We start from the raw sequence: 21799 nt of genomic DNA on the forward strand, positions 1-21799 counted from the left end.
TGGGCCACCCCTCCAGACCCCACGTTCGCAGCCACTTGAAAGACCCCTTGGGGTTTCCCAGGAGCTGGTCGTCTGTGAGCGGTGGCCCACACACTAAGGGAGGAGCTGGGGTTTCATTTCAGGATTTCGGGAGGAGCAGGCCAGGCCAGGTTGGCTCAGAGGCCCACGGCTGAGCAGGCGGGGTGCAGCCTCCTTGTGATCACGTCCCATGTGGTCACCTTGAGCCCTGCTCTGTGCGCCCCGACCTTCCTCTGTGCGCAGACCCGCCCAGCCCTGCCACTGCCTGCACTGCCCTCAGGCAAAAGCTCGCTGACCCTCCAGCAGCATGGGGAGGCCTGCACTTGAGCCAGAGTCCAGACCCTGAAACATAAGTGGGAGGCCACCCTCAGACGAAGCCGAAGCAGAGCGTGTCTGCGGCTTGTGGCTCCCCGAGGACGGACACCCACCCCTGAGCCCGACCTTAGCACAGGTCCAGGGTGGCGGAAGGGACAGAAGCCACGGGACAGCCACCACGCATGGGATCCTGTGTCACACAGATGCGGTGACCAGATATCCACATGTGGACAACGGCTGTCTCCTGGATGCAGTGGCTTGCCCTGGGGCTGGGGGCTGGGCCCTGGGACCACCCGGGTCAGGGGAAGTGGACACCATCCTGGAAGAGGCTATGATGGCTGGAGACAGGTGGAGAGTTGGGGGGCCATGTGCAGCCTGCTTCAGGGGCAGCCCCTGCCCGCTGCCCGGAGGCCCTGGTGCCAAGTCCACCCTGCTTGCTGGGCACCAGGAAGGCCTCATGGTGACCAGTCAAGGGAGGAGAGATGCCTTTTGTAACAGAAATAAACAAACAATAAAACTTATTTGTTTAGACCTGGCTACCGGACGACCTTGGAGCTGGAGCAATCTGTCTCACATCCTCAAAGCCCTTCTGGAGAGCGGCTGCCAGACAAACTAGTACTGAGTGGCTGAAGGCCTCCGGGACGCTGCAGTGTGGCCTCTGTGCTGCCCGACCCCCAGGCTGGCAGTCGGCTCGGCCACCAAGCCCTGGTCCCGGGCAAGGAGCTCTGGTACCCCTGTCCCATTCGACCTTCCCCCCGCCCCCTTTCTGGACAGCGAGTTCAGGCGCGATCTGAGGGTCCAGTGCTGCTCCATCAGTGGCTCCAGGTGGGCCTGCCAGGCCGGTGCCATCCGTCTGGACCCTGCCACCTGAGCGCGGGCCTGTGCTTCTGTCTTCTTGGCTGAAAGGCAAAGCCAGAGCACAGCCTGCTTCCCTGGTGTGGCTGCGCAGACCAGGGCCCAGCCGGCGCCCAGCCAGGGGTCTCTCCCTCCCCTGTACCCTCTGAGCACAGATGAGACGGGTCCTTTACGTCCGCACCCATGGCCCCTGGTATGGGACATGGAAGATGGGCCTGCCCAGGGCCCCCCAAGCCAGGACCCCACATGGCCCCACACGACCCCAACATGGCCCCCACCCCAGGCCCCACATAACCCCACACGACCCCCAGACCCCACACGGCCCCACACGACCCCCACACGACCCCGGCCCACCCCACCCCGACTCCCTCACTGCCCCCACCCCTCAGGCCTCTCCGCATCTGAGATGACCCCGAGCCGCAGCCCACGTGCCCCCAGCCCGTGCCAGCCTTGCCCGCTGCCTGGCAGCTAGCTTGTCCTGGACCAGGCTCCCCACAGGAGCCAGCATGGGGAGTGAGCTGGCGAGTGTGTGGAGAGCAGAGGACACGGCCCCCTGCAGTCTCCATACCCGGACCATCGCCTGGTCTGGGCCTGAAGGGCGGGAAGGGCGGCCCCACCGCAGGAGTCAGTCAAGCCCTCCCTCGGGCTCCAGAGCTTCTGCCTCCACCCAACACCCTCGGGGCCTCGGGTAGGACTGGCGGTGGGGTTGGGGGGGTCGCTGCCTGGGAGGAGCAAACACAGACGAGGCTGGGGCCCCAGCTGCCTCTCCGCCCCCTGAAGAGCCCGATGCCGCACCAGGTGGGCCGCATCCCCCACGGGACAGGCGACGGGAGGACCGCGGACCACAGGCACCATGGGAGGGCGTGGGAACTCGGCGCCTCCCCAGAGACTCAGCAAACAGCCAGGCAGGGACACGGAGGGGATGGACGGGCAGCCAAGGTTACAGCCAGTGCTGCAACCCCGGGGGTGGGGGTGCTGTACTGATGAGAGCATGGAGCCTGGCGGGGATGAGAGGGGGTCTGGGGAGCAGGAGTCAGGCATCGCTGGTGAAACCGGGGAGGCACAGACCCCAGTGTAGAAGTGGGCAGTTGGCCTGGAGGCCAAGGGGTCACGCCCTCCTCAGAGTATTCTCTGTGACCTGAACAGACCGCACGCCCACCCGGCCTCTCGTTCATTACCCAGTTGCTGCCCCATCGCCCACGCCTGTCTCTGGCTCCCCCAGCTTGCAGCCGACTGTGGTGCCCATGTCTCTCAGTGGGATGCTCTGGGCTCCCCGTGGGCAGTTCAGCCCTGCACTGTCTCAGGACTGACCGGCGCCGTTGAGAATGCGTGCGTCCTGCCCCCCGTGCTCCCATGTGGGGACGGCTGAGCAGGGAAGGACACGCTCGGACAGGCCTTCGTGGAGTCCGTGTCCACCGGCTATCATGTCCAGCAGCAGAACTGCTGGTTCCCGACTTAACCCTGAGAAGCGGCAACAGCGGCCCCAGCGTTCAGGCAGCACCTGCTGGTCTCCCTTCTTCGGGTCCCCGTCTCGGGTGGGAGGGCCGTTGCAGCCCCAGCCTGTGTGTCCGAACAGATGGCCCCTCGTCATGGTTCTCTCCCGATTCTCCTGGGGTGCAGATTACAGGTGGAGTCACCCCAGCGGACAGCAGGACCTCATGGTCGGGCTGCCCCCCCGGGTCTGGGGACACAGCACGGCACCCCGTCGCCAGCTGTGGTTACTCTGGTCTGTTTTTACTTCTTTCAGTCAGGTCATGCGGTCACTCTTCTAGCACCTGGGTTTGCCCTGCTGATCAGACCTGAGGTCAACTCCAAGAGAAGCAGGGGGCCGCTCTGAGTATTTCATTTCTAGGCTGAACAAGACACGTGAGAACCTTTAACAGATTCGGATTCTATACAATTTTATTCCTCTGCTAACAAAATGATACAAAGAACCTAAAATAGGGAAACAAGAAATCAACTCTAAACGGCTTGCGGTTCCATGGTTGGCGCTGGAAAGGCTGCCGGTGAAGACACAGGGCAGTGGGCCGCACGCACCTGCTCCACGCCAGCCAGGGTTACGGGGCTCAGGAGCGGGCCCCACGGGCCCCCCCGATGCAGGAGGGGGCTGGAAGCCACTGGGCTGGGTCTTGCTGCCTAAATCAGCCCTGAACCGGACCCCGCCCGCCCGTGGCATTTGGCACTAGCTGTGGCCGCAGTTACACTGCCCAGCCACCCGTCGGGCGCATCCGGAAGCTTAGCCCTGCCTGACCTGGAGTCCACGGACCAGGCAGATTCCTTGGGAGCCCACAAAAGCCAGCGACAGCAAGGCTGGGCCGCTTGGGGCCCCTTCCATCGAAGCGATCTCCGTAAGGACAGCGTTTACCAGTGAACCCCCCACTCCTCAGTGTTTAAATAAATAAATAAGCCGAAGGAAATTGAGGCACACAAGTTACTCCAACAACATACAGTGGGTGTGATTACGCGTGCAAAGTGCAAACACAGGCCAGGTCATTGGAAGGCGTGTCAGTGGTCCCAACACAGCTGGGACCACCTGTCAGTGCCTGGGTGCCTCGGCCGCAGCCGGACCCCCTCCAGCATCAGTGGGAACCGGGGCCACAGGGGCAGGTGTGTGTCAGATGCTTGCGCGTGCGGGGCTCCGGGTCTCAAAAGCGTCCCCGCCGTCGCCTGCCATTTCCTGGAGCCTAAACCCAGGTGGGGATGCAGCTGGGGAGACCTGGCGCCCAAGGCCACCCAGGGTCTGTGTGGCTCCTTGTGGGCGCCTGGGGTGGTGCTCAGAGTAACCCTAAGTGCACATCAGCCTGAAGGCCCAGCCGGGGAGTCAGTTCTGAGAGTCCGTTCAGGGGCTTCCCACCTCGGGGAGTCAGTTCTGAGAGTCCGTCCGGGGGCTTCCCGCCTTGCTGGGCCACACGAGGTGGCCGCCACGTTCCAGTCTCTACCAGCCTCCTGTGGGGAGGGGCCCGGGGGGGTGGATACGAGGAAAGCTTGAGTGCATGCCGGCGTTCGGCCTGGACAGGAGCACCCAGGGGCATTCCATGGGATGTCAGCGCCGGCCAGCGAGCTCCGCGGCTCTATCGGCACGCCTGCCTAGCCGGCTGGCAGGAAGCAGAAAGCTAGGAGTAGATGGTGACCACCTCCCGGCCGCTGCCCCTGACCAGCAGCACCCTGTTCAGCCCCTCGGTCAGGACCTCGAGGAACTCCATGTCTGCAGCGAGGCTGAGTTAAGGACGCAGCCGACTTCACCACAAACGCGAAGGGCACCCCCGACTTCCCAAGAGCCTCATTGCCAGGACTTGGCCGGAGGCAGAGGGAGCTGGGACCCAGGTCCTTTCGGGGTGGGAGACTGGGGGAGGGGAAGGGGCCCTGTCCGCCCACCAGGACCCCACATCCTGGGCTGCCCAGGCCGACCCGCAGCCCATGGCAAGGGCTCCTCCGCTCTGACCCCCGCCTCGGGCGCCTCCACTGAGCAGGGGGGCAGTGAGGCATGGCCCACCCCGTGGGGACAGCGCAGCGAAGGATACAGTTCTCGTCCCCCTGCCGGTTCTTCGGGGGCCCCGGCATATTCAGCAGGACCAGCTGGGCGTCCTGGGACTTGTCAAGGACGACGCCGTTGAGCCTCACAGCCGTGTGCATCCTTCTCACGTTGGACTGGTTCCTAGGGAGGGAGACGGTCACTCGGCACTTCCAGCCGCATCCCAGGCCCCCGGTTCACGCCCGCTTGGCTCCCATCAGAAAGGGCAGGTGGGCACAGGTCTGACCCGCTGCGCAGAGTGCCCCCGGGGCAGCAAGTCCATGGGGGGCTGTGTCGACACCTGAGGGGAGCTGGTTTCTGTGCTCTGAGCACAGCTGCGGGATGGCACAGGGCAGCCCGCCAGCTCACAGGGCATCTCCCGTGGAGACCCCTGCCTTGGGCCGGGTCGGCCTTATAGACTGCCCCTGGCTCCTGGAAAGTCCCATGGACAGGAGCCTGGTGGGCTGCAGTCCATGGGGTCGCTAAGAGTCGGGCACGACTAAGCGACTTCACTTTCTCTTTTCACTCTCATGCATTGGAGAAGGAAACGGCAACCCACTCCAGTGTTCTTGCCTGGAGAATCCCAGGGACAGAGCCTAGTGGGATCGCACAGAGTCAGACACAACTGAAGCAATTTAGCAGCAGCAGTAGCTCCTGCTGACGTGCGCTGGGGTCCAGGGGGCCAGGCAGAGGGCAACTAAGGGGCGGCCTGGCCCTCTACCTGCTCCCGAGGCCGGAGGTCTTGGAACAGGGCCCCCCACCGCAGTGACTGGATCCCATGCCCACATCCACGGGGGACCTAAGGGTCTGGGGCGGCCCCAAGGGAGGGTCCCCAGGGGAGTGGGCCTGGGGATGCCCCCTCGCCCTCCTGGCCGCCCCCCCCAGCAAGCTGCCTTCCAGGACACATGAAGCAGACCCCAGCTGTGACCACCTGCTTCATGGCGCCAGCAGCTGCATGTGCTGGGCGCTCGGGCACCTCTGCCAACTCCAGGGCTGCACATGGGAGACGCGGCTCGAAAGTCACCCGTGGCCCAAACTGAGAGGGACGGGCAGACAGACAGAGGCCACCCCACGAGGGGTCAGGGAAAGGCCCATGGAGGAATCGTGGACCATAGCCTTTGATCAACACAGCCCTTCGGCCAAATGAAGCCAATTACAGCCGCCAATTACCAGGAGGGAGGAAGGGACGTGGAGCTCTTGGTTTCCTCTCTCCAATTTTGTCTGATAAAATTACAGGCTGGGCCTCTGTCCATGGCAGTCGGGGTCTTTTGTTATAAGAACCATGCATTAGTTGCCGGGACGGACCACAATTACCAGTGTGTCTGGGGGCAGTGACCCCAGGAATGCGCATGTGATATTGAAGGGCCTCTCTGGGTTCAGGGTCTGAAAACATATATAATCTAAAAATCAGGAGTCTGGGGCCCGACAGACCCGCGCCTCCCAGACGACAGGACCCATGGAGGGCAGAGAGGGCGGACCCTGAGTGTCCGGGATGCGAACAGAGACCAGCTGTGAGGCTGCTGACGGAGACGGGCGGCCGGGAGCTGAGCCTGGCAGGGAGCGGCACTCAGGCCGGGGCTGCCGGACACACGGAGGAGGACTCGTGGCCAGCCTGGGCGCAGAGCTGGAAACCAGATCCCCGTTCCGGATGGCCGCCCAGAGGACACTGGTGACCCACACACCCGGTTCACGGGGCCCAGGGAGCCCGCCTTGGGGCGGGCACGTGTCATCAGCGGGCTGACCGCCCACCTTCCGGGAGTCCCTCCAGCTGACTCCAAGGAGGCGCCCGGGGCAGGCCCTGCCCCCGAGTCCACCTCCCACGCATCCTGCTGACCCACCGGGCACACACAGGGCATGGGCCCAGGGTTCACAGCCGCTCCTGTGTCCACAGATTTGCTTTTGTCTTTCAGTCAGGCTTTAAGTGGAGGGCACTTTAAATTCGTGAGAGAACAGCAGGCAACAGTGCCCGGCCCTGTGTCCACAGAAGTGTGTCCTGTCCCCTCTGTGCGGTCCACTCGGGTTTAGGGGCTGGACGTGCAGTCCCGAACCTCATGGCTCTGCAGGGTGAGCGGCCGGGGCTCCCGAGGGAGGGAAAACAGCCCGCAAGTCACAGGGGGCCAGGGCAGAGGCGACAGACAGACAGCACCCCCGGCCTGAAGCCCCGGCTGCAGAGGTTCATCCACATCCCTGCCCGCAAGACTAAAGGCGCCGCTTCCTGTGGGCAAGGGGTGCCTGGCGCCAGGCAGATGGGAGGACATGCGGTCCGGGCTGAGCCGGAACGCGGAGCCTGAACCCCTGGCCCCAAGGGACATGGGTGAACAATCACTGCAGTTTCGGGCACGGCCAGCCTCCGCTCCACTGCAGGGCCGCTCAGGGCTGCTGCAGCTCAGTCCTCACGCGCTACCCAGAGAAGGAATTTCGGGTATGTGCCCTGAGCGGCTCTGGACAGAGGGAGCAAACTAAACAGGAAATTACTGAAAGCAGGGCGGGGGAGCGCCACATGTACATGGACACACACACACAGATCAGGCGTATGTGCACGGACAAGCAGGCACACACGGACACGCACACAGGCCAGGCACACGTACGTAGTGGACACACACACGCACACACACAGACCAGGCACGTGTACACGGACACGCAGACACACACGGACACGCACACAGGCCAGGCACACGTACGTAGTGGACACACACACGCACACACACAGACCAGGCACGTGTACACGGACACGCAGACACACACGGACACGCACACAGGCCAGGCACACGTACGTAGTGGACACACACACGCACACACACAGACCAGGCACGTGTACACGGACACGCAGACACACACGGACACGCACACAGGCCAGGCACACGTACGTAGTGGACACACACATGCACACACACGGACCAGGCACGTGTACACGGACACGCAGACACACACGGACACGCACACAGGCCAGGCACACGTACGTAGTGGACACACACACGCATGCACACACACGGATCAGGCACGTGTACACGGACACGTACACACACTGACTCACAAGTGGGTCAGGTAAATATGCACGGACACACACATGCACAAGGCCAGGCACACACACATACTCACGGGAACACCCACACTGGGCCCTGCACACACACGGGGCTGTGTATACACTCGGACATGCACACGCGGTTCACAGGGGTTGTGCGTGCAGCGCATGCCAGGCAACCACGTCTACGAGGTCCGGGGTAAGGGGGTGACTTACAGGTTTCCCCATTCTCTACATGGGAGAAAAAACAGAGTGTGCGTTACTTCAGGAGGACACAGCACGCGGCACAAAGCTACTAGCTCCCCCAGGCCGCCCTTTCTCAGGTGACCGTGTCCTTCTCAAGGGCTCCATGGCTCAGCTCCACCGCCCAAAACACTGCAGACGTTGTCCTGGCCTCCCGCCAGGGACACCCCCATCTCCCAGGTCCAGCCACACCGCACACTGGCACGGGGCTAGCCCCAGGGCTCTCAGCTCAACGTCGCAGCCGTGAGCCAAGCAGGGCATGGGCCCCAGGGAGAAGGGCAGCCTGGAGGGTCCCCGCTGGGGCTTGGCCCTGACCTCTGGGTCCTGGGACCCCCACCAGAAACACCAGCAGCAGCCCACCGGCCTCCTCACCCGCGTCCCTGCTAACTGCGCCCTGGGCTGTCCCCCGCTCATGGGCCGTGTGGGCTGTGGCTCCTGACGGACAGTAGGGCCCCCCCAGCTGGGGTCGGGGCAGTGTGACACTCACGGCTTCAGGCTGAAGAGGTCCTTGAACCCGGACATGGTGGCGTCCTTGTTCCGATGCTTCTCAGCAACCAGCTTCTCCTTCGTCCAGGTCATCTGCACCCTGTCGGGTGTGGACGGGGCCTGGGCCCTGGCGGACATGGCTGAGTGGGAAGCTGTGTTCCTGTCATGGATCAGCTGAGCCTGGCAGTGATAGGGAAGCGCAGCCTCACTTCCCGGCCTGCACGATCACAGGCACACACAGCTCCCGAGAGCACGGGGCTGGCCCGGGGCCACAACGCCCTCCAGGACAGGAACCAAACCCCGTGGGGAGAGAAGCTGGCCGGCTCCACGGACCCAAGATGGACACATCGACACGGCCCCCAAGCCCAGGCCCATGAGGGCGTGACCTCGACCACGGGAGGGAGAGGACCAGGCGTGGAGGTGAAATGCCCCGGAGACCTCGGCGCCCCCGGCCTGAGAGGCGCTTGTCGTCTGGATGCCCACGGGCTCCCACGTACCTCCCGCTCCTGCTCCGTCTTGGACAGCTGCATCTGCTTCAGCATCTGCGACCGCTGCTCCATCATCAGTGTCCGCTCATAGGTGAAGGCCGAGATGTCATTCTCCACCTGAAGGCCCGAAGCACGAAGCTGATCCCCGTCCCCCAACAGCGGGCCACGGACCTGGGCCCCGGGCGGCCCACTGTGGGTGCAGAGCCTGGCCCTGGTGTGCCTGCACCAGGCCGTCACGACTGAACGCCCTCGCCCTTCCTGGGGCCGTGGTCATGGACGCGCGAGAGGCCCACGAAGAGTAAGGACTGCGCGAGCTCTGGACACAGGTCCGCCCGCCCGCACAGGACCGTCGGGAACCTCACTGGCCGCGGGGCTCAGATCCTGACTAGCGGCCAGTCCTGCAGTCACGTGCAGTGCAGCTGAGCCTTCCCGCCGCGAACTCACAGCCCAGCCACCCACAGGGAAAGCTTCAGGCAAAGCTACACTGAGGGACTCGCTGCAAACTGCCCAGCTCTCCTTGAAGCCAAGTTCACAGAGACAGAGGGAGCCTGGAACGCAGCCGGCCTGGAACTAAGGACAGACTCGGGACGACTCGACCTGGGCTGTGGGGATTGGAGGCCCCGCCCGGCACCCGCCGGCCCTCACCATCTCCACCACCTCCACCTCGGCGCTGATGCGCAGGTGGTACAGGAAGGTCTGCAGGTCCTTCTTCATCTGGATGCTGTTGTCGTCCACCTGGGCCACCGTGAAGATGCGCATCTGACACCTCCTCCACACCTGGGGGCGGGGCCGTCACTGCTGCGTGCTGCCACGCTGACCCCACGCCCGGCGACCCCACCCCACGTGAAGCCTGCTCAGGACCCCACGAGCCCCCCCGCACCCCTCCCCCACCTTGTGCTGCCGCAGCAGGAAGGGCAGCAGCATGAGCAGGCCGCCGTCATGGACGATCCACCAGACGTCGATGTGCCCGCCACTGAAGCGCTGCTGGTTGTGCGGGAACAGGTCCACGTTCTTGGCCACCAGCAGGGCCTGCTGTGCGGCCGTGGTGTCCCGCACGGTGTCTGCAAGGAGGGGCGGTCATGGGTCACAGGGCCCGCGGGACCCAGCCTCCTGGGGCCGCTGGGAGCAGCCGGCCAGGGGTGGGCTGGGGTCCCCGTGCAGCCCATCAGGGGCAGGGCCCTCAAGCCCACCACCCTGCAGCTGGGGCGGGCCAGCCTGGAACCATCCCCCGGGAACCATGAGCCCCACTCCGAGCGGGCTGGGGCCCGCAGACCCACCAACAAAGTTCCTCCAGGAGAAGGGGTTGTCCTCCCGCTTCCAGGCCCCGGGCCAGCCCACGAGCACCGTGTTGTGCTTCATGGCCCCCAGGCCAGCCGACTGGATGAGGTGCGATGTGCCGTCCCGCAGGCTGGATGACACCACCAGCTGGCAGAAGCCCTTGGTCTTCTCGGCGCTCATCAGAGCCCGGATGTTCTGCAACGTGGGCGGGCGTCAGCAGAGGGCTGGGGGCACCCCGTCACCCCCACCCCGGGCGCCGGGCAGCTTCCACATAGACGTCACGGCCTCACACACGGAGGCTGAAGGCTGAGCGGCCAGAGTCCAGGCAGGGCTCGGCATGCTTGGGGCTGACTGTGCGCACGTGCCCACGGGGGCGAAGGTCATCACTGGGGCCGTGCCGTCACGACCCCCCACCCCTGTGCGTGGACACCCCCCTGCTTCCTGGGGGCCAGGCCAGGACGTGTGAGGCCCAACGGCTCCTCCTGGAAGCCCACGGAGCCAGCGGTTCAGGAGGGACAGGCCGGCCTTCTGGACCGCATGCCAGCCCCCGACGGGCAGCTCAATGCCCAGTGAGGCCACATGCGCAGGGACCACGGGAGCCCTTCTGTCCAGACACCCTGCCTGTGCCTGCCGGCCGCCTCCCGGCCCTGCTGACTGGCCCTCGGGGGCCTGGCGTGGGCCCCGCGCGAGCAGGAGCACGGCCCCGCCAGGGCGGCCTGGACGCTGGGCCTCTGGCCTCAGAGCTGAGACAGCCAGCCTCACTTGTCCTGAGAGCCTGCCATGGGCACTTGTGACAGACATCCAGGGAACCCACACCGACACGTCTCCCCTCGGCAGCACAGCCCCCTCGACCACCTGCCGTGGGCACTTGTGACAGACACCCAGGGAACTCACACCGACACGTCTCCCCTCAGCAGCACAGCCCCCTCGACCACTGCGAGGGTCCCAGCAGCTGGGACGTGGCCCAGGTCCGCCTCAGCGCAGCTGTGCCGCCACTCAGGACCCCTGGACACACGCTCCTGGAGACCAGTCCAGGGGCTCCGCCGCCCTGCTCGAGGGGCTCAAAGGCCACACATTCCAGCTTTGAGACTGATGGCTTCTCAGGTCACGGGCAGGAGTGCCGACCTACGCTGGGGCTTCCAGGAGTCCCTGTGGGGTTCCAAGCAGCAGCGCCCCGGGGCCTCGGACAGCAGCCCCACGCTGAGCCCAAGGGTCCACAGTGAGCCCTCCTGCCCCAGGAGACCAGCCTCGCCCATGCTCCCCCGACACCAGGCCGGCCCTGCACTCACCGGATCATCTGACGTGGGTCCCTCCATCCCCCCAGAACCAGCAGAGCCCCCCACCCGACAAGGCTGCCGCTTCCACGAACGGGCCGACATACAACGCATGAAGGCAAGCCCACGAACACTGCCCAGGCTTCCGCCTGCAAAGCCACGTGTGCATCCAGCAGGCGCGTCGAGCAAACCTGGGGCGCCCAACCACGGCCTGCCCGCAGTCCTCACCCTCTGAGTACCCCGTAAGCACCTATACCAGCCCCTCCCCTGGGGAACCCACACGGCTCTGAGCTCCACCCCTGCCGGATACTTGGGGTGAACCCCAGCGGGGCCTCCCCTTTCCCCCAGCAGCACCAGAATCCAGCCACTGGCTTGGGATGGGACAGGGCCCTCGAGGTAGAGATGGCAGAGCACCCGAGTGGGGCGGCCTGCCTCTCCATAAACCATGGGGGAGATCAGAACCGCACCTGAGACCCGCCTCTCCATAAACCATGGGGGAGACAGAACTGCAACTCTGCCCAGCCTCAGGGGTGTCAGGAACCACCCCTACGCCAAAGGCGGCGGATTCCACAGAACAGAACTAGGACCTCATCCAGGAAAGGATCCCTGTGCGGCCACTGAAACCCCACAAGCACCTGGCCAACTGGGAGAGCAATGGTTAAAAGCAGAATGAGTACGCGGGGCAGTATTTCCACAGAGTCCCGGGGAAGGGCCAGAGGGACGTGTGGGTGACCCGCTCGGGTCTGGAAGGGGGGCTGTGAATCTAGCTGTGCTGGTGACGCTTCAGGCAGCGCTGAGCTCTGACCCCCCACCCACTCAGCGTCCCCAGAGACGCTGGGGGGCCAAAGGGGCCATGGTCACAGGCAGAGAGATGCTCTCACGCGCGACCCCTCACGCGCGCGGCCGGATGCCACCCGGCACTCTGCTGAGCACAGAGCTGGCCCCCACCTTGGCGTGGGGATCGGGTCTGGAGCGCCTTCACACCAGGCCACAGGGGCTGCTCCAGACCCAGGGCAGAGGCCACGGCCGCGCCAGCAGAGCATCTGAGTCGGAGGACCGAGTGCTGGCCGGCCGCCACGGCCCCCTCTGGACGGGCCCTGAAGCAGAGCAGAGGGAACTCGAGCCGGTCCCGCCCACTGGGAGTCCTACCCCCAGGGCAGCGCTCAGCCCGGCCCACCGCCCTGCCCACTGCCGTGCCCAGCCCCTCAGAGCCCGCCCGGCCCCGCCCAAGGCCTCAGGGCGTGCACTCCAAGTCTCGGTGGTTTCCTTCCCTGCCTGTTCAAACACTCAGAAACCACATCCGCTTGGAAACAAGAACAGAACTGGCACAGCCCACGAGCCGGTGGCGGGCGTGCTGGCAGAACACCGGTGGGGCCACCCACTCCCCCGACCCCAGGCAGCCCACCTCCTCGGCCTGCTGGGCCTCCATGTGCTTGTCCAGGAAGGTGCCCTCCAGCACGGAGCCCACGATGGTCAGGCCCTTGCCGGCCTTGAGCTGCGAGGTGAAGGAGAGCAGGCGGGGGTGCTTCACGCGCTGCTCGGCGTCCAGGTTCAGCAGGACCAGCACCTGGGGCCTAGGGGTAGGTGGGCGTCACCGTGCGCAATGCAGTCCCGCCCAGGGAGAGCCCAGGTTCCAGGGCGCAGCCCCTCCCAGGCAAGGGGAGGCGGACAGGCCCCCTCCATCCACAGTGGGGCCCCAAGTAGGTCTGCTCACCCCCTGCACCCGATGCCCCAACCAGAGATCAGACCCGAGCTGAGTGGCCGGCTGAGCAGTCCCGGCTCAGGGACCACGGCCCCTAATTGGGGGGCGCCCCTCCCCTCCGGGAGGCCTGGCCTCAGGGCAGGGCACCGGGCCGGCTCACCTCCAGTTCTTGGTGTGCAGTGGGCCGTGCTCCACGTGCAGCAGAGCATAGCGGGCGGCGTTCAGCGACAGCCCGCGGATGCCGTCGCCCCACTCCTTCTCGGCCCTGGGGTGGGGTGGGGGTCAGGGATGAGGCCCGGCCCCAGCACACCCGGGTGGACCCACAGGCAGCCAGCCCAGGGCCGCAGGGGTCCCTCGGTGTTTCTGTGACAAACGGGGGGGTTCCTGGGCTGGGCAGGAATGGGGCAGCAGGACTAGGGGGACAGCCTGTGCAGAATGGGGGTGGGGGTGCAGGCAGCACCGGCGCCCGTGCGGGACGGCATGGGGCCGCCAGCAGGGCAGACGGAGGAGGGGGCTCCAGAAGGGGCCACTGGGGGTGCAGGGCTCGCTGCAGCAGCGGTCGAGGCCCCCAGACCCTCCCTCCAAGCTTGGAAGAGCTGGACAGGGCCTTCAGGCTGCACCCCCGGAGGCCTCTCATCACCCCAAGCCCAAGAAGCCCCCAGATCCCAGAGCACAGTGCTCATCTGCAAGACCGGCATCCTCATCGCCTCCCTGGACAGCGTGGCCCCTATCCTGTCCATGTGAGTGGCCGCTGGGGGCCCTGCTCGGGCATGTGGATGAGGCTGGGAGGACCCCTGGGACCCAGCCCAGCCCTCATGGGGGCGGCGGCCGCAGCTGGGAGGACCACGGGGCCTGGCCCTCACGGGGGCGGCAGCCACCCCGGACGGGGCAGGATATCCAGGGAAAACGCCCCCATGATGGACCTGGGGCTCTGAGATGCAAGTGACCACCTGCCCAGCGCTTACGATTTTATGGGAAACTTTAGAAACGTGATAATCCACCACACGTCAGTGCCGTCATTAGATGGATCTCAGTTTACAGACACACTGCTGAAACAGCGTGGCTACCACGCTGGGACACGGACAAACTCAGCGACAGATCGTCACTCCCGGAGCGGCCGGCAGCTCACCCGCGGTACTCGATGTACTTGTAGATGCAGCCGGCGACAAGCATGGCACACAGCGCGTAATACCAGGAGCAGATGAACATCAGCGCGAAGCACAGGCTCATGCCCAGGAAGGACAGGGTCCTGCGGGGCGGCAGCCCAGGGCTACACTCGCCACCCGGACCCCGAGCCAGCGCCCGAGCAGCCGCCCCGGAGGCCTTCCCCCACCCAGCAGAAGGACCCGAGCCTCGGCGCCAGCCGAGGCGCGTCCCCTGGGCCGTCCCGAGGGCTGGGAGACCCCCCGGTCCAGGAAGGGCGGCCGGGGCCCCACGGCGGCTGCACCCCACACTCCCCCGGGAAGGCGGCAGCAGCTCCGCATGCTCACCAGTGGTAGTACTTGAAGCGTGGGCGCCAGCTGGGCGTGCGCAGCAGGGTCTGCAGGGCGCAGGCCAAGTTCACGAACATGTAGCACATGAGGAAAAACCTAGGGCATGAGTGGCAGCATGAGGGCTGGGCCCCGGGGTCCTCCCAGCTGCGGCCGCCGCCCCGAGGGCTGGGCCGGGCCCCGGGGTCCTCCCAGCCTCATCCACATGCCCGAGCAGGGCCCCCAGCGGCCACTCACATGGACAGGATGGGGGCCACGCTGTCCAGGGAGGCGATGAGGATGCCGGTCTCGCAGATGAGCGCTGTGAGCAGCAGGGCCCACGTGGGCTCCCCGTTGGCCTTCCCGTGGCCAAACACCTGCCCGGAGAAGAGAGTGGCACCAGAAGAACGCTCACATGCAAGAGGCCGAGATGCCCGCGCTCAGCTCAGAGGTGGCCTTGGGGCTGCGACGCTGGGATGGACCCCACCCAGCCACAGCCAGGAGGAGAGGCTGGAGCGCGGGGCCCGGGCTCCTGGCGAGTGCCAACTGGGGGCATAGCCTGGGAGGGCCCCGTGGGCACCGGGACTCCTGGGAGGAAGCTTTGCCCCGCGCCTCCTTCCTTCACGGGCTCTGGGGCGGGGAACCCAGAGCCTGGGGCAGACGCAGAGCAAGGTGAGAGCACAGGCTTGGGGTGGGGGGCAGCCAGGCTGCAGGCGGGGACCTGCGTCCTGCCACCTTTGATCACGACGCTCACGCTCGGGGGCAGACCCTGGGCCCTCAAGGCAGGCTTCCTGGGGGCCTCACACGCGGGATGGGGGGCGCTTACCTGCAGGAAGGGGACAATGGAGTCCCGGGCAATGGCCTGCAGCAGGCGCGGGGCCCCGGTCAGGCTCTGCAGGCCGGCCCCGCAGGTGGAGAAGAAGGAGCCGATGACGATGACCCAGGGCGACGGCCAGGCCAGCATGCCGATGACGAGGTTCCCCTGCAGGGCCTCCCCGAACCTGTGGGGGGCGCAAGCACCCAGAGAGGGGCTGAGGGCAGAAACCGCCTCCCACCCCTCAAGAGGGAGTGACAGCCCCCGGAGTCCCTGCACCCAGCTCTCCTGGGGTCCAGGGTCGCGGTGCGGGCTCCAGGACAGGAGGGATGCACAGGCGCGACCCCAGCACGCCGGCCGCTGGGACGGCCTGACACGCGAGGCTGGACACCCTGTCCTCCCCCAGACTCAACACTAGTCATCAAAGAAGCCAGCGCTGGCCCAGGAGCTCCCGGAAGCCGTGAACGAAACGTACTTATCTCGTAAGATCACGCCTTCAATGCAAGCCCCGAAAAGCACAATGCAGGAGAGGTCTACAGCCTGGGTCAAGGATGCGGCGGGCAGCACACGCTGGCCACAGGTGGGCCTGGACCAGCCCCCTGCCTGCCCACCCCATCTTGGGTCGTGGTCCCCTGGATGGGATACCTCGGGTCAGTTGTGATGGGCCTGGCCCTCGGCACGACCACTGCTGGGACCAAGTGGGAACCCTCGCCAGCTGGGAAGGGGCGAACTCGGGGAGAAATGGCCCCTCCGGCATGGCGATGCCAGGGACCCCTGCTCGACAAAAGTGCGGTGCGGGCACACGTGTAGCTACACGTGATCACGTTCCTGAAGCTGTCTGCTCACTATGCGCGGCTCTCAGACAAAGCCACGCTCTTCAACCAACACAGGCTGGACTCCAGGAGTCAGGGCAAGACCGGCCCGCCCCCTCTGAGGGCAGGGGTGTGGTCAGGGCCACCCGAGGCCACCTAGAAGTGGGGGTCGGGGGCACCTGGAGGAGGCCCCAAGGGCACGGCCACAAGCAGAGGACGGTACAGCCGCCCACCCTCCCACACCGGGCCCCCAAGGATACAAATGAAAGACGTGGTCACAATGGCCAGGATGGTCCCAGTGGGGATGGACTTCTGCGCGTCCCTGAGGTCCCCGGACCGGTTTGAGCCTGCCATGATGCCTGTGGGAAGAGAGAGTGGTGATGGTCCCTGGGCACACCTGGGAGACGCCGCCCACCCAGCCCCGTCGGGCAGAGTCCAAGGACAGTGGGGGGCGGGGGGGCATCCTCACAATGCACAGGAGAGACACCAGGCTGCACGGGGCCGCTGTCGGCACGCTGGACCTCACCACACACCGTGGGACCACAGGGCACATGGGTGGGCACCCCGAGGTCCCCCACAGTGTCCGCAGGATCAGCCGCCCAGCCGTGAACCGAGTCACAGCAGAGACCCCGTGAACCGAGTCACAGCAGAGACCAGAGCACAGCTCAGCCCCAGGCGCCAACACCAGACCCAGCCTCTGTGAGCATCCAGCTTGGACCTCGTCCCCTAAACACGGTTAATCCCTGTGGCCCGGAGTCAGAAAGTCCCAGGAGGCCACTGCCAAACGCTGACTCACCCCCGGGCCAGGCCTGGGTCAGTGTGTGGCCTGGCCTCAGCCCCCCCACCCCCAACAGGGAGCAGCCTCCACCCCCACCCCCCTCGCTCCGTCCAGCACATAAACTCTAAGTGAGTCCATCTGAGCTTAGAGCACGTCCTCACGGAGCATTGTCTGTCAGCGCCTGTGATCTGTCCCGGTCATGGCCTGAGCAGAGCCCGTGGGCATGGTGCCACGGGGTGTGGAAATACCCACACCCACAGGGGAGGCTCCTACGCCCTCATCACCGACAGGCAGGGGACAGGAATACAGGACAAAGATCCCCAAGGGGTCGGACCCCACCCCCAACTACCGCCTAAGTGAGACGTGACCCACACCACGGGGAGGCTACAGACGTGTCTGTCCACCCCCAGCTCCGAGCCGTGGGCAGGAGGGCAGTGGCACCTGGCAGGCTGGCCTCCCAGTGTGTGGACAGGCTCGGGGGGGCCTGAAGCAGGAGGGACTGACACGCAACCACAGGCCGCTCGGTCAGCCGGGGGCCACGGCCAGGCTGAGGGCTTCCCAGGGGCAGGCGTGTGTGCGTGTACACACACACGAGCCCACGGACAGCTGCCTGCGTGGGTGCGCGCGTGGGGGTGGGGGCTGGCCTGCACCCCTGTCCCTCTAGGAAGGTCAGCGGACTCTCTCATAAGCACAAGGACGCCGGCCTCCGACAGCCGTCACGTCCACTGTAAAGCCAAGCTCACAGGGCTTTTCTGAATAGCCCGGCCTCTCAGGAAAGCGTGGACGAACCTGCCTGATGCCACACAGCTTCCCAGGCCCCCAACTCTGGACAGACAGGGAGTGGAGACCCTTGGGCTAGTTTCTTAAGCCAAAAGCAGCAGAAACGGGGGAGTGTGTGTGTGGGGCGTGCGGGACGCCCGGGCCTCACCGGTCACAGATGGGAAGTAGATGCCGACCAGCATGGTGAAGTAGGTCATGATATCGGTCAGCACGTAGGGGAGCCCGCGAGCTCGGGCCTCCTCCGGCACGGCCACCGAGGGCACCCCCTTCTTCTCCACGAATGTCTCCTTGTCCGCGTACGCGCTCCACAGGTTGTCTGCAAGGGCGAGGGCGGCTCACGAAACCCTGGTACCTGCCCAGGGCTCAGCCCCCCAGCGCTGACCCTGCCTGGACAGGGACGTGGACTCGGAGCAACTGAGCCCGGAGAAAATTACATCTCCTGACGGCCGAAGCAAAGGCTTCAGTAGGGAGTCTGAAGAAGACACCCATTGTGGGTGACACGCTGCCTGACCACCTCCCGCCGCCTCCTCATTAACCCCCAACTGCCGCTCCGCAGGCCCGAAGCTGGGGCCGTGACGCCGGGACCTGACCTGCCCCCTCCACGAGCCACCAGGTGTCTAAGCTTGGGGAGCACTAGCCCGGGGGGCCCAGACGGTCAGCAACCGGGGACGCAGTCACATGGCCACCAGCAGAATCTTGTGGATTTTCTCGAGTTGTGGCGGGAAGCTTGGGCTCCTTCTCGAGTTGCGGTGGATACGTCAGGAATGCGCTCGTGTTGTCCCAGGGACATCAAGTCTCCAATCGTGTTGGAAGGGGTACCTCGGGTTTCCGCACGTGGCGTGGAATGTGATTTGGGTCTCATCTTGTGTTGAGTCCGTTATTTGTGTGCTCCTCTCCAGTGGGGACGGCTTAGTCAGGGATTTTTTGTGTCGAAGAAAGGGTTTCAAGTACCCTTTCGAGTTTCAAGCGGGAATGTGTGATTTCACTTGAGATTCAGAAGGACAGGGCCCCAAGGAGCAGGCGTGGATGGCCCAGGCGGCAGAGACCTGCTGGACACTCACCAGGGAAGGGATGCTCACCCAGGGGACGGACACTCACCTGGGGGAGACTTTCACCCAGGAGGGGACACTCACCAGGGACGGACACTCACGAGGGACGGACACTCACCAAGGGGGACACTCAACCAGGAGGAGACACTCACCCGGGAGGGGACACTCACCAGGGGTGACACTCACCAGGGGTGGACATTCACCCGGGAGGGGACACTCACCAGCGGGGGACACACACTAGGGGGGACACCCGGGAGGGGACACTCACCAGCGGGGGACACTCACTGGGGGGGACACTCACCAGGGACGGACACTCACCCGGGAGGGGACACTCACCTGGGGGGACACTCACCAGGGACGGACACTCACCCAGGAGAAGACACTCACCCGGGAGGGGACCCTCACCAGCAGGGGACACTCACTAGGAGGGGACACTCACCAGGGATGGACACTCACCAGGAGGGGAGACTCACCAGGGGGGGACACTCACCCAGGAGGACACCGCTGGCCACGCCCGGGATGCCCTGGATCTCGGTGACGTTGTTGTGGAGAAAGTACTGGTCGCAGGAAGTGCTGTCCGTGGAGCCATTGCAGAAGATGCCCCAGAGCGCAGTGGTTGCTGAGCCATTGTTGGCAGTGTGGACTTTGGCACACACATCGAAGCCACGTCGGGACAGCGTGCGGTTCCCCAGCAGACAGACCCTGGTGGGGGCAGGCAGCGAAAACCCTCCGTCCACTGACCCCTCTGTAATCGAATGTGGCTCAGGGGTCTCTGGGGAGGAGCTGCTGACACTCTCCACTCGGCTACAGGGGTGTCCACGGGTGGGACACCCCGGTCTGTCCCGCCAGCCTCTGCTCTGAGGCATCTGACGTGGCGCAAACAGCTCAGCCATGGGTGCACAGGAGCTGGGGGTGTGGGACTCAGGCCCAGAGCCTCCCCCACCAGGCGCCCCCTGGACCAGCCCCATGTGGGCGGCACTGGGGTTCGCTCGCTTGGTGACCGGGGCTGCCGCCTTCAATCCTGAAGGGGACAAAGAAGGAGCCTGCTCAGGGGCTCCGGTGAGGACAGGCCTCGGCTGGGAGCAGTGCAGTGCTGCCAGATGGGCCCCAGGCCTGCCAGCCTGTCCTCAACCCAGCCAGAGCGCCAACGGCTGTGGACACGGCCTGGCCCCCGGCCCTGGCCCCGGCGGAGGACTCACGGGATATCGGGCGGGTCGAAGGCCGTCTTGATGACGCCGGCGTAGATGGCAAGGATGGACAGCACCACGCAGGCCAGGAACACCAGGGCCAGCTTATTGACGTACTTGACGCCCACGAAGACCACCGTGGCCATGAGGGCCAGCGTGCAGGTCCCGTACACGCGCATGTTGTGCAGCAGGGCTGCGGCCTCACCCCCTGCGCCCTCGGGGTGCACGATGGCCGCGCCGGGGGAGATGTACGTCTGCGGGGTGCAGGGCACAGGGCCAGGTCGGGAGAGCCGCCCTGCCAAGGGACCCCTGGGACCAGGGAGGGGTGCCCACCCTCCCAAGGGGATCCCTGGGAGCAGGGAGGGGCTGGGGCGCCAGCGCCTCCAGAGGGCCTTCTCAGGGCCTCTGCGCTGGGTGTCCTCCCACCCCGTGAGCCCCCACGCCCGCAGATGCCGCTGGGACAGACCCTCAGGTCAACAGACAGGGCCACCGATGTGCTGGACAAAGGAACCCAGCCCGAAATAAAGCACTTACCAAAAAAATCTCAATGGTCCCCAAAATGTACATGGCCCCTGCAAACGTGGTGCCCAGGTAGAAGCAGAGGCCCACAGCGCCCCCGAACTCTGGCCCCAGAGACCGCGATATCATGTAGTAAGAGCCGCCCGCTGCAAGACACACCAAACGAGACATGGCAGGTTACGGACCCACCACTGACCAAGAACACAGGCCTCCCGGGGCAGGCGGGCTCACCCCCGGAACGGGGTGCCAGGCAGGGGACCCGCCTGGCATCCACAGGCACCTCCTCCCCACGGGCGGCCGACTTCAGAAGCCGTGACTGAGGAGGTGCAGCCCTAAGCAGGAGGCCAGGACCCAGGGCCGAGACCACGACGGCCAGCACCTGCGTTCTCTTAACTTTGTCCGAGAACGTTTAGGAAGCTGAGTCGCCTGCTCCGTAACACACCTCCGGGCGTGATGGCACCCAGTTTGCCGGCCCAATCCTGGTCCTCCTGCTGGCAGGCTGAGACCCCACGTGGACACTGACCAGGGACCATGCGTGGCAAGGGGCACCTGGGGGACACCTGAGGGCGCACACCCTCCCGAAGAATGGCGGGCCCCTCAGGAGGCTGACCACAAGGTCCTCCCGGGACCCCCGGCCACTTCCCCCAGCCCCACGGTGCTTTGGTGTAGTTTAGTCCTGGCAATGACTTGCCTCATGAACAGAGCCACAATCTGTGGGAAACCAGAGTCCAGAACCAAAGAGACGCCGTGGCTCGTGCGGCACCAGCCCCATCCGGGGCGGCCCCACAAACATGACAGGAAACACCTCAGAGGCGTTTCGGAGGAGAAACCCGGTTTCGCGGGGACCTCGCGCACTCGGGCTCCAAGGGACGGGCTGCAGGTACGCACCCCACCCAGCCTCACAGAAGCCCCACTGCGCCCCGGGGGTGGGCACACAACTGCAGGGTCACTGCCCACAGGGGCCCTGGAGGGCGAGCCCCCTGCCGTCTGCCCCTCGGGACGCAGGCTCCCTCCTGCCCCGGGACCACCTGGCGGTGGGGGTGGCTTCAGTCACTCAGTCGTGGCCGACGCTTTGCGACCCCATGGACTGCAGCCCGCCAGGCTCCTCTGTGCATGGAATTCTCCAGGCAAGAAGACTGGAGTGGGTAGCCATTCCCTTCTGCAGGGCTCTTCCCACCCAGGGATCCAACCCAGGTCTC

The 21799-nt window shown here is 65.6% G+C and overlaps 1 protein-coding gene across 3 annotated transcripts in view; it reads right to left on the reverse strand.

Annotated features, from left to right (window-relative positions):
• Positions 1-3056: 3056 nt before the first annotated feature.
• The window catches only part of SLC12A7 (solute carrier family 12 member 7), a 36847-nt gene continuing 18104 nt past the window's right edge, over positions 3057-21799 (reverse strand). For 2 of the 3 annotated variants that reach the window (XM_055422314.2, XM_055422311.2), the window contains exons 6-25: positions 20616-20746; positions 20094-20335; positions 19385-19596; positions 17994-18161; positions 16548-16646; positions 15951-16008; positions 15488-15662; positions 14920-15038; positions 14683-14781; positions 14322-14441; positions 13353-13457; positions 12896-13064; positions 10216-10411; positions 9830-9999; positions 9584-9715; positions 8948-9055; positions 8452-8630; positions 7938-7952; positions 4710-4843; positions 3057-4393 (exon numbers count right to left, since the gene is read on the reverse strand). In XM_055422314.2, the coding sequence (XP_055278289.2) occupies positions 4302-4393; positions 4710-4843; positions 7938-7952; positions 8452-8630; positions 8948-9055; positions 9584-9715; positions 9830-9999; positions 10216-10411; positions 12896-13064; positions 13353-13457; positions 14322-14441; positions 14683-14781; positions 14920-15038; positions 15488-15662; positions 15951-16008; positions 16548-16646; positions 17994-18161; positions 19385-19596; positions 20094-20335; positions 20616-20746 (2723 nt within the window). In that variant the 3' untranslated portion in view covers positions 3057-4301. The remainder of the gene's footprint in view (positions 4394-4709; positions 4844-7937; positions 7953-8451; positions 8631-8947; positions 9056-9583; positions 9716-9829; positions 10000-10215; positions 10412-12895; positions 13065-13352; positions 13458-14321; positions 14442-14682; positions 14782-14919; positions 15039-15487; positions 15663-15950; positions 16009-16547; positions 16647-17993; positions 18162-19384; positions 19597-20093; positions 20336-20615; positions 20747-21799) is intronic. The other variant, XM_055422312.2, reaches the window with a different exon arrangement.

This window comes from Moschus berezovskii, chromosome 18, assembly GCF_049115385.1.
Source record: "Moschus berezovskii isolate FMDL1 chromosome 18, NW_MosBer_1.0, whole genome shotgun sequence".
In the NCBI taxonomy this organism is placed as follows: Eukaryota; Metazoa; Chordata; class Mammalia; order Artiodactyla; family Moschidae; genus Moschus; species Moschus berezovskii.